The sequence below is a fragment of the Monodon monoceros genome, unplaced genomic scaffold, assembly GCF_005190385.1.
Source record: "Monodon monoceros isolate NGI ecotype Baffin Bay Population unplaced genomic scaffold, NGI_Narwhal_1 Super_Scaffold_16, whole genome shotgun sequence".
NCBI classification, from domain to species: Eukaryota; Metazoa; Chordata; class Mammalia; order Artiodactyla; family Monodontidae; genus Monodon; species Monodon monoceros.
Genome location: NW_021703772.1, coordinates 18526360 through 18537553, shown reverse-complemented (window position 1 = coordinate 18537553; position 11194 = coordinate 18526360). Strand labels below are relative to the sequence as shown.

The 11194-nt window shown below is 54.0% G+C and overlaps 1 protein-coding gene across 3 annotated transcripts; it reads right to left on the bottom strand.

Annotated features, from left to right (window-relative positions):
• Window positions 1-1005: 1005 nt before the first annotated feature.
• On the bottom strand, window positions 1006-10847 carry DNPEP (aspartyl aminopeptidase). 3 transcript variants are annotated; one of them, XM_029226080.1, is made up of 15 exons: window positions 10808-10847; window positions 10112-10205; window positions 9937-10025; window positions 9728-9841; window positions 9418-9543; window positions 9070-9200; window positions 8700-8775; window positions 8481-8588; window positions 7660-7737; window positions 6609-6692; window positions 5423-5583; window positions 4988-5027; window positions 4762-4863; window positions 1662-1829; window positions 1006-1291 (listed from the first exon to the last, which is right to left on the bottom strand). In XM_029226080.1, exons 1-15 carry the CDS (start codon window positions 10811-10813, stop codon window positions 1241-1243), a joined length of 1428 nt encoding a protein of 475 aa, XP_029081913.1. In that variant the 5' UTR covers window positions 10814-10847; the 3' UTR covers window positions 1006-1240. The 3 variants fall into 3 exon arrangements, with proteins under 3 accessions (XP_029081913.1, XP_029081915.1, XP_029081914.1); XM_029226082.1 differs by lacking the exon at window positions 10808-10847 and adding an exon at window positions 10669-10769; XM_029226081.1 differs by lacking the exon at window positions 10808-10847 and adding an exon at window positions 10619-10750.
• Window positions 10848-11194: the final 347 nt, after the last annotated feature.

Below are 11194 nucleotides of genomic sequence, written 5' to 3'. Positions count from 1 at the left end.
TATTTTTTAAGTAACAACTTTGAGATATAATTAGTCCACTTATTAATGTTATAACTAGAGATATTTGGGTTTCAGTCTACCACCTTAAGTGATTTCAATTGCTTCACCTCTTCTTTTTTTTCTCATTTCTCCTTCTTTTGGATTGAATTTTAAAAATTTGTTCCCACATTTTTACTATAAGAATGTTCAAACAGGGCTTCCCTGGTGGCGCAGTGGTTGAGAGTCCGCCTGCTGATGCAGGGGACAGGGGTTCGTGCCCCGGTCCGGGAGGATCCCACATGCCGCGGAGCGGCTGGGCCCGTGGGCCGTGGCCGCTGAGCCTGCGCGTCCAGAGCCTGTGCTCTGCAACGGGAGAGGCCACAGCAGTGAGGGGCCCACGTACTGTAAAAAAAAAAAATTGTGCTAACTGGTGTCTTTCCAAATTTTTGGATACCAATATGAAAATTAATTTTTATATAAATATGACCATTTAAGTTTTTAAAAACAATATGATGCATAAAACAATAATATTGCTTGTGGGATTTAAAATATATATGATTAAACTGTATGACCACAATAGCACAAAACTCAGGAGAGATAACCTGGTTAAACTGTGCTAAGTTTCTTGTAATGTCCGGGAAGAGAGTGAAGGAATCAATCAACACTATCCATTGACTTTTCCTATTTTGATTTTTTTCAGTGATAATTGTTTCTTGGTAGTTGTTAACATAAGTAACACCAGTGGCTGCTAAGTGAAGTGGATGATGCAGGGCGATGCTGAAGCCCAGACTGTGTCCTTCTTTTGGCAGTGCCTGGGAAAGATGGGGAGGGACTGGGGGAGGGAAGCAGCCTGGGCTGCCCAGGGAGGCTCTGGGGGCATCTAATGTTGAGCACCCAGACCTCAGAGGGCTGAGCTGGGCTCCTGAACTACTCTGGGATGGGAAGGACTGGGGATGGCAGAAGTGACCTTCCCATAGTGAACCTACCATCTCCACCCACTCAGGCATGAGCTTAAAAAAGAGAAAAGAGATTTGAAATCAGGCCTCCATCAGCTCCCAGGATTTGCAGGCTCCTCTACCTGTACCCCAGCTGCCCAGTCTGTTCTGGTTCCAGAGGTTTAAGCCGGCTGAACGCCCACGCCTCCAATCTCCAAAGAAGCACAACAGAATGAGTTTGAGTAAAAAATCCACTTTAATAATCCAGCTTCAGCTCAGCTGAGAACTTCCCGTCTCAAGTGCAAGAGAAGTCTTTCCAAGAGGCCTCAATCCACTAGGAGGTTACGGCTCAGAGAAGGGAAAAGCTCAAAGAAGCCCTAAAATAGAAGGTAACATGGAATTTGAGATTAGTGGAGACCAGATGGGGGTGCCCCACTGCTCACCGTCCACCAACATGGCCCCAGCTAGAGAGGAAGGCATAGCTGCCACATGCACACTTGACAACTGCCCCAGGCTTCCCATCCCTGATCCCCTCTCTGACATTTCATTATCCTCTGGGGGCTGATCAGGGCCCCTGTGCCTTGAGAAGAATGGGGACCCTTCTTTTCCTACATGGTAGCACCAAGACAACCAGCCCCATGACGTAGGCCAGCCACTCAGTGACGGTGATGTTGCCCCAGCAACCAATCCAGGCACTAGATGGGGAAGGAGCCCAGTTGCTACGGTGACGGGTGGGGTGGGAGTCACCTTGAAGAGAGTGAGGGTCTGGAGTACTCCTGTGGTACAGGCTGTCTCCCGGATGGAGTGCATGGCCAGTTGGGGGCTGCCTAAATCCAGCACCCGCAGCCCCAGTCGAGAAGCCAAGATAGGTCCAATGGTGGTTCCGCAGGGAGAGTCATTCCGGACCATGAGATCCTGGGGAGAGGAGGAGAGGCTCATGAGCAACATGAGGTGTGTGTTTATTAAGGCCCAGGAGGAAGTCACCTTAGAACTAACTGCAGGGCTGCAAGGGGTCTGGTACATCGTCCACTTCGACCACCTCGGAGGGTGAATGTGACCAGCACAAAATCACAAAGCCAACACTAAACGGCAGGCCCAAAGGACAGTAGATTCTGAATTGGTCCCATTCTCTGCATCTGCATTACCACCACCCTAGTCCAGCTACCATCACATTGCCTCCCATGTAATCCATTCCCCACATGGTGGGCAGAGGGATTTAAAAAATATGTGTATCCTGTATGTCACCTTGTTCCTTAACGTGCACCCCTCCCTACCCACACACAAAGAAAAATCACTCAGTAATCTTAGTGGTTTTAAAAATATGGCTATTGGCATTTTTAAACTATTTTATTTGTATTCTGGTAAAAAAGTAAATAAGAAAATCATAATATGATGTTAGACATCAAGATTTTCCACATAAGGGAAAAGAGAATTACAAAACCAAACAGAGTAATAACTATTCTTTCTTAAAAAGTGAGAATCACAGTATTAACTCACGTTTTTTAAAATACATATATTTTTTCCTAGCCATGTCCATAGAAATGGCTCCAAAGCATTTCCCCGCCCCCAATAACAATGAACACTCATGGTGCCAGACTTCGGTCTCTAACATCCGTGTCCATCAAAAGCTACCGAGTCTGGGGAGAGAAATGAACAAGATGAGCCTGCGGTTTCTTATTGTGCCAGAAAGCAAGACAACTTTCCAGAGTCATGACAAAGGCCACAGGAGTTATGTTGAAAGGGCTCCCACTGGTCAAAGTCATGACAATTTGAGCATGAAATAACATGGTTACAGTGGACCAGGTTCACACTGAACCAACGAAACTGAACCACTGAAAATCTATGATTCTACATAATGATCATCAAAAAAGGAAAAGAAAAGAAAAAATCCTCGTGTTTGCCAGCATTTGAGGCAGGCATTAAAACACCTCACCTTGAAAAGTGGTTATTTAAGGGAAAGAATAACATTTGTCCTGTCTTTCCAGGAGGAACCATACTTCACAATAACCAAATGGCCCTCCTGATGGGGGAAAGTTCTACTTCACAGAAGAATGACAGCTAATAAATGTAAAAGGAATAAAAGAATGGGGGGGGGGAATTTTTCAGTAAACTCTAATGAAATTATGGATTTAGGCAAAGATTATCAATTGGTGTTAAAACCAGACGCCTTTCTGGTTGATGGGGAACTCACCACTTGCACAGGTTTACTATCCAATCAAAAGAGGAAAACCTCCAGATGGTGGAGGGATTTTGAGGGCACCCCCCCAAATCCGGTGATCAATCTTATTATCGCTAAGAGTGAATCACCCAGATAATATGTGGATGACACAACAGGAAGAACACACCAGTCACAATGTCTTCTGGACAAAAATGTTTAACTTGAATCCACCGACCCTTTAGATATGAATTCTAGATTATAGGAGATACAGGGGCTAGAGGCACAAGCTCAATGACGCCAAGAGGAAGCAAATCCAGGAAGGAAATTATAAGGGATGACCAGCCTGGTTTCTTCAACAAGTCAATGTTACTTAAAGAAAAAGAGAAAAAGAAAAAGGAGGCGGTGCAGCTGTGCTAGATTAGCAACCAGATATAACTTGTGGTCCTGAACTGGAAACTAAAGTGGGACAAACAACTGTAAAGAAAGTTTTGGGGAAAACTGGGGAGAATTGAAAATGATCTGTACATTAAATGAGATATATATTTACTGAAACAAAAATTCACTGAAATGGAAAGGTGGAGAATACTGAGTGAAAAAATAAAGCAAAAGATATATCTAAAATGATTTCATTTTTTAAAAAATGTGTGTTAAGTATATACATAGAAAAAATCTAGAAGAATATACACAAATCTCTGGGGATTGTTTTATTTTCTCATTTCCATTTATATTTTCTAAAGTATATATGTCCTGCTTCTGCTGTAAGCCATTAAAGAAAAATCCCCTAACATCTTCCTACTGCCTTAGAAGAAAATCCAAACACCGTTCCACAGCCTAGAAGGCCCTGCATGACTGGCCTGGGCAGGCTTCTCCCCCGTCTCCCTGCTGCTCTCACCCTGGCTCCACCACTCTGGCTCTGGCTCCCCCTCGTAGACCAAGCTCACTCCTGCGCCCCTGGGAGCTTCTGCCCTTGTTCCCTCTGGCAGGGATGCTATTCACTTCTAGCTGCCTTGTTCTCAATACTTAGGTCTCAGCTCAAGTGTCACCTCCACAGAGAGGCCTTCCTGAGAATGGAACGACTCAGCTCTACAAGGGGGGCGTGGCCCTGTGCAGCAGAGAGGGCCCTAGGCTGGGGATCATTGCAGGGTCCTAGTCCTGACGCACCAGGACCCGCCTGCTATGTTTGTCACTGGACCACCTGAGCCCTAGTCCCTGATATATGTATTATCCTAACATGTGTATTATATATTGCTTATCTCCCTCTCTTGTTCTCTTCAGCTAGATGTGCCATTGACGATGAGCTCCAGGTTTCTCGGCCCTGAACTTCTCTAATGGAAGCCGCCAGGGTGTGTAAGAGAGACACAGAGGAGCTGGGGGTGCTGGGTAGGGAAGAGGCAGGACTAACCCACTATGTGCCATGAGCACACTGTACCTTGAATTCCATTTTACAGGTGTGAAAACTGGAAATCAAGGCGTATTAGGAGATGAGCCCAAGGTCACAGACCAGCACCATGGCAGAACCAGCACTGATCCCAGCTCTGCCTATATCCAAACCCCAATGCTCCTCACTCTACTGGGACACCCCCCACACACACACTAAAGACTATCTACAAGGCTTCCCTCATTGGGAGCCATCTGCTTGTGCCCCCCCACTCCCTCCATCACCCCTTCCCAGGTAGGGCCCACCCTCACCTGCAGGGGCACCCCGACACTGCTGGCCACCTCTCGGATCAGGGCCTCTGAAACCGCATTTGAGGCGTAGCGTTGCTTGCTGTTCACCTTGATCACAGGGCCCTGGGGAGAGCAAAACCAGGGTCAAGAGTGAGGCAGAGATGGGTGAGAGGCCCAGAGGGAACAAGATTAGGGCCTGGAACCAGCCAGGCCTCCAAGTCCCCAAGGAGAAGCAGGAGCCCCTCACCTTATGGAATAAGGGCCGGTGGTTCTCCTCATGCTTGTCCCTGTAAGAGACAGAGAAGGGACAGGGATGGCAAACAGGAGCTGGGCCTGTCAACACCCACCACTCTCCCATAGCAGACATCACTAATGGATCACAGCATTCTTTCCCACCCAGCCCGGCAGGACCTGAGAATCACGCTAAACACAGTGCTCCAGGCAGCCTCCAGCTACAGATGGAGATAGATTTGCAGATAGAACCTATTTGGATTGGTTAGGCACCCATGACTTTGACCCAGCTGAGCCTTGGAGCAGTCAAAATGAAGTCCCCTCTGAACCTCCCGGCAGAACGAGGAGGAAGGGGAAGGGGAGAGGCCCAGGCCCAGGGCTGAGCCTGAAGGCAGGTCACGCTCGGGTCTCCGGCTGTGTGAGGACTGCATGCCTGGCATGGGAGACTCACAGGTAGTTGGGGTGCACAGCGTGGGCCATGTCTGCGCTGATCATGTAGGACTTGGGGATGGCTTCCTCAAAGGCCGTCAGGTGCTGGGGCGAGGCCGAGATCCGCCGCAGCACCAGCTCCGTCAGCAGTGACTGTGCACCCTGTGCGCTCTCCGACCCCACCTGGCGATAGCAGAGGCCTGGCTCTAGGGGTCTGGGCTCGGGGGCTGGAGCTGGAGGCCAGGCAGAGGGGCCCACTACCCAGACTGGCCCAGGACCCCACTGAGTCAGTGGGTGGGGAATGTGGGCTGTTATCAGCACCTTCCCAACCCTGTGCCACCAAAAAGCTGATGGTGAGCTGAGGCCAAACTGATCCTTGGCCATCTCTGGAGCAGAAACAGCACTTTCCAGTCTACTTCCCTTCTTGGTTCCCTTCCTTCTGCCCTGACCCTCACATCTGGGGCTTAGCACAGGTGCCCCACCTAACCGGTCAATCTTCTTTCATGCATGTGACAGAGGCTGCTAACTGTCCATGATCCCTTCTATAACAGAACACTCGAGCTGTAGCTGAGCATCGGACCGCCCAGCTAGAGATGACATTCCCAGCTTCCCTTGCAGCTAAACATGGCTATGCCAAGTTCCAGGGAAAGCAGGCAGTGATGAATGCCACCTGTGGGTCATGCCCTTAAAAGGACGGGTGGACACTGTCCCTTTGCCCTTTTCTTCCTTCCTAACTCAGTACAGACACGGTAGCAGAAGCTGGACAGCCGCCCTGGACCCTGAGATGGACACCATGTGTTTGGGGTGGCAGAGACCTGTCCTGAACTGCTAACTCTGACCTGTGTGGTTACCTGGAGAGAACTGTGCGGCTGTGTGGGCTCTTCCATGGCGTCTAAGCCTGCACCCTAACCCAAGCACACAAGGAGAGGACCCAGCCTGGGCTAAGTCCTGGGGCCACCAGGGTGAAAGGGCAGAGTCCCTGTCCTCGAGTAGCTCACCACACGGCACACAGAGAGACATGAGAGGTGTGGTCACGCTAAGAGCAGATACGTGCTGATCCAGAGGGGACACCGAGCACTGAGGAAGCACAGGCAGCATCCCACCTGTCTTTGCAGCCTCCAGTATAGCCCTGGCTTGCCGCGGCTGCTGGACACGGCTGGCTACGGGAGACTCCCCAGAGGAGACCCTCCCCAGACCCCTTCACGTACCTCTTCATTGTCGTACAGGGCAATCATGCGCACGTGAGGATCCGCGGCCAGGGAGGCAGGGGCTGCGCAGGAATCGATCAAGGCCTAGTTTGGGGAGAGAACCAGAGAATCATCCTCCCCGCTCCTCCTTCCATAACTCAGCCCACCAGCACCTCGGGGGTTCACACTCGCCTGCCGGCTTCCCACCGTCATGGCTGGAGTGAAGCGGGCTCAGCCTGTCACTGGCCTGCATCTCGCAGGGCACTGCGTGGTGAGAAGACATGCAGGGCCCTTTACAATGGGATGGAGAAACCCCTCTCTGAGTGTTCTCCCCCACACAAAGGCAGGAGGATGTGTAAGACGGAGGAGAAGGGCTGAGAATCCTGGCAAGTCAGAAGGACCACACAGATCGCGTAAACTAATTGGCCTCAGTGAAGAGACTGAGGTCCAAAGAGGAGACTGTGACTCCGTGAAGGTGACACGACTGGCTGGCTGGCTGCACAAGTGGACATGGGTCCCACGTCTGGCTCTGGTCTCAGTTACAGCCCAAAGTGTGTCTCCAGGAACAGGATGGGGCACAAAGGAGAGTACGAAAAGGACAGAGGGAGGAACAGGGATGAGACGTGAGAAAGAGAGGGAAGTAACCAGGGTAGAAAGATGGTAGGGAATATCAAGGTGACCAGGAGGAAGAGAGACCACACCACTGAGATCGCAAGGCTCAAACACGGCTCGATGGGCTTAAGCCAGGGCTTGGCGGGGAAGGCGAGCAGGGAGCAGAGACAGAAGGATGATATTGCCATATGGGATTCGAGAGCCTTTCCTATGAAGCAAAGATTAGCTTAAAGGAGAAGCAACAGGAGTAGGGTTAGGACGAGACACTGTGATGCCCTCCCCCTACCTCAGCCCCTGGCCCCAGGCCAGTGCAAGGATGGGGCCAAGAGGAGCGATGCCGACGCTGCAGCGTTTAGGCCCCTCCCCATGGTCCACCCTGCACCAGGGGCCTTCCTATGACCCATAGGGCTTGAGGTGGTCCCCCCGCCGCAGTGCTCCTGGGGGTGCCCCAGCTCCTCACCTGCAGGGCACAGAAGCAGCTGTGCAGATTATCCAGCCGAGGGGCAAAGATGAACTCCTCATAGGCGCCACCCAGGACCTAGAAAGACAGGACAGTCATCCTGACCTTCATCCCCTCCGCCGGACTCACCCTCTTCTCCCAGCCTCAAAGGGCCTGTGCTCGAGCAAGTCTCCTTGGTTCCCTGTGCAACCTCTCCCAGCCCCTGGCCTAGAGCAACCATTAGGGGCCCGCTGTGCAGAGCTGAGCAGAGAATGGAGAAGCGCCGGGCTGGAGCTGAGGGGTGGGAGGGTGGAGGCCCGTAGTTCGTGACCAGTTCCTGTGGGACAGGAAAAGGGATGGACTGAACAAGAAAAGAAGAAGGAAGACCAAGGAAATAAACAGAGGAGACCAGATGAGAAACAGAAGCAGCGCATGTTCAAACAAGGCCGAGCGTCCAAAGACACAGCAATCTCCTACTGTCGGCAACTGGGAGAGACACAAGGACCGGCTCCAGGAAGAGGAGGGCCACATCCAGGCCTCTTGTCCTCAGAGGTCTGGAACCAGCACAGGTCAAAGTGGACAGGGACCCCTGTAGCAGAAACTCCTGGGGAATCTGTGGAAAGCTGATGCCCAAACCTCACTCTACACAGTCAAGTAGGTAAGTCTGAAGTGGGAAACCTGCCCTTTTTGAGACCCACTGCCCTGGAAGCAGAGCGGGGTGGTGTCTACTGGGAAAACAGGGGTGAGAGTAATTGGGGGACTGGCAGAGGTGACGAGCGCTTGAGGGGACATGCTGGGATCCCAGAGGTCCCCACCCACGAGTTCCTGCAGCTGCTCCTCACCGCAGGCTGAGTGTCCGCAAGACACAGCTCCATCTCCAAGATGTCCTCGGAGCTCAGCCCCAGATGGGCACAGAGGAGGGACATGAGCACTGAGTGATGCCGGTCATCCTGCAGGGCAGAAGGATGCTGGGAGGAGGGTCCGCTCCCCCCTCTCTCCCCTTCTCAGAGGCCAGTCTCTTCCCCCCTGCTCACCCCTTCCCATAGGCAGGAGGCTCTTACTACAGCACTGAGAGGGCCTGGCTCAGGAGTCCCCTTCTCCAGCTCCTCCTGGACGGCTGTAGCAAGAATGGGAACCCTGTGGAGAGACACGGAGGGGGTGTGTGTGGGGAGGACCGGAGGACACAGCAGGGCGGGACACCCCTGGGCTCAGGCATCCCCTGATGGGGAACTGCCCTGGTCCTTCAATTCCCAGCTCGCTCCCCACATGGCAGGGCTGCGAGGGCCCTTGGACATCAGCTGGGTCCCAAGAGTAGAGCCTGACAGTGGCCACCGTTAGGTAGTGGTCTCCCAGGTCCCAGCGGGGCCCCTTCCATCACCTGGTGCCACACCCTACCCCTCCCAGTCACCACAGCCTCCACTCCAGTCTCACAAGTGCATCTCCACGTTGGGCCCAAAGTTCTCATTGACATTTCGCTGCAGATGGATGGCCAGGTGCGGGATGCGAAGAATGGGCTGGTCCACGTGCACCAGCCGCTGCTCCAGCCGGCCTGAGGTAGGGCACTGTGGCCAAACAGGCGGGTCAGCCCAGGGTGCCCTCCCCCAACTGCAGCTGGTTAAATCCCCCACTTCACCCAGACTAACCAAGGTGGTCCTCTGACCTGGACTGCCCCTACCCCCCTTTCCCGGGGTGTTCTCCACAGGTTCCCTGAAGGAAAGTGACAGTTAATCTTCAGGCAGCTGAAGCTGAGAGCCTCCCAGATCCAACCCCAGTTCCCACCTTGACAATGACACGTCCAGCCAAGGTCAGGTCACGGTCAAACCAGGTGCTCCAGATTCCACCACCATAGGTCTCCACACCAACCTGCTGGAAGCCCACCTGGCTACGGCGAGACCGCCGTTTCACCTGGGTGGAACGATGGGGAATAAGAATTCAGCGAAGGCCACCCGACACGATTTGGAGATGAGACAGACAACTGACAAGCTAAGTGACAGAGAAGGGCCCCAAGTGTGGAGGAAGGGGGTGACAAGTCTTCCTCCCTGCTCACCCCCTGATGCCTCCCCTCCCCAGCACAGCCCCAGTTCCTTACCCGGAGGCAGGGGCTGTCCGTGTGGGCCCCAATGAGGCTGAAACCGTTGCCAGGAACATACTGGCCACCCACAGCAAATGCGATGATGGTAGAGGAGTTCCTGGTCAGGAAGTACTGGGGTGGCGGTTTTGAGTTGGATTAGCCAGCCAGCTGGTGCAGGACTTCGAGCCCCAGCCTAGGTTCCTGCTTCTCCCACCCCACCCTGGTACCTTGCTCTCGGGCTTGATATCCCAGCTCTCCGTCTCCTTGAGCTCGTGGAAGCCAGCCTGGAGGAGGCGGTTGCGGCACTCGGCCACAGCTGTAGGGAAAGAACCCTCTCACAGCGATGGAAGCCGGTAGGAGGCACACCGGCCCCCACCTGCCTCGGCTGCCCTGGTCACTCACCGTGGAAAGGAGAGGGGCTCCGGTTCACGAACTTGATAAGTTCCCGGGCCGCTGCTTGCACCGCCTCCTTGCGGGCCCTGCCGCTCATGGCCACCTAGCGGAGGGGGCGCTCAGATTCCTACGAGGTCTAGGACCTCTGATCTATCTAAGCTTCGGGAACTCTCCCAGCCAATCCCCACGAAATGACCGCTCCAAGGCTCAGACCTCTGCTTCCGCCCCTTTCCTCACCGAGGGACGCAGATGCCGGGCCTCCAGCCAACCAACCAACCCCCAAAGTACCACAACCCGCGCTGCGCTCCCCGCCCAGCTCGTCCCAGACGGCGCGCCCCCGAATCCGAGCTTCAGCCCAGCCCCCCCAAGTCCCGCCCCAAGTGCCCGACCAGCTGGAAACCCCGGTCAGTTCCCAAACTCCGAGCTCGCAATCGGGCCCCTAACTCTGGGCTGGCCTGTACCAAGCGCGCGATCCCATTCCAGAACCAAAGCCCTGTTCTCTAGGGAACACCCCACCTCGGTGTCTCGCAGGCCACCCTTTAACAACCCCAGGAAGGTAAGGTCACCCGGGGCCGGACTTTCGGTTTCGTTTAGGGTCGGGCGGAACCCCCACGTCAGCAAGCGCGCCTTCTGAGCTTGGGCCCGAGCGTGCGCCTAGCCGGGTCTGCGATCGAAGTTCGTCCGGGGCGAGCGGTGGCCACCTACCTGCATGGCCTTACGCGTGGGCCTGAGTCCGCTCGCACGGCCCGCCCCCACTCCCGCCGCCCTCCCCGTCCCGCCCCGCCCCGCCCCCGCCGCTCGCCCCGCCCGCCCCGCCCTCTCCACGGTGGTAGCGGGCGCCCTCTGCCGACCGGGAGGTGCTAGGACAGCCGGGAACCGCCAGCCCCAGCCCCTCCCCCGGGTCAGGGAGTCCAGGTAAAAACGTCCCTGCTAGCTCACCTGGGCCGAAGGGTGCTGTACAAAGTGCTCTCTCTCTCCACAGGCACCCTGGTGATAATAAAAGCAACGTGGCTAATGTTCATGGAGGGTTCACAATAAGCTTTATGATAAAGCTTAATGTGCTAGCTTGTTTAATCTTCACCACTGCCCTAT

Bases quoted from the DNA above. Each gene is read 5' to 3' on its own strand.
- DNPEP (XM_029226080.1), bottom strand. The intron at 8,776-9,069 runs GTGAGACTGGAG...GTCTCTCCACAG, and splicing joins CCCAACGTGGAGATGCACTT to GGTTCCCATTCTTGCTACAG. The intron at 5,028-5,422 runs GTGAGTCTCCCA...TGTCTCTTACAG, and splicing joins GCTGTGCACCCCAACTACCT to GGACAAGCATGAGGAGAACC.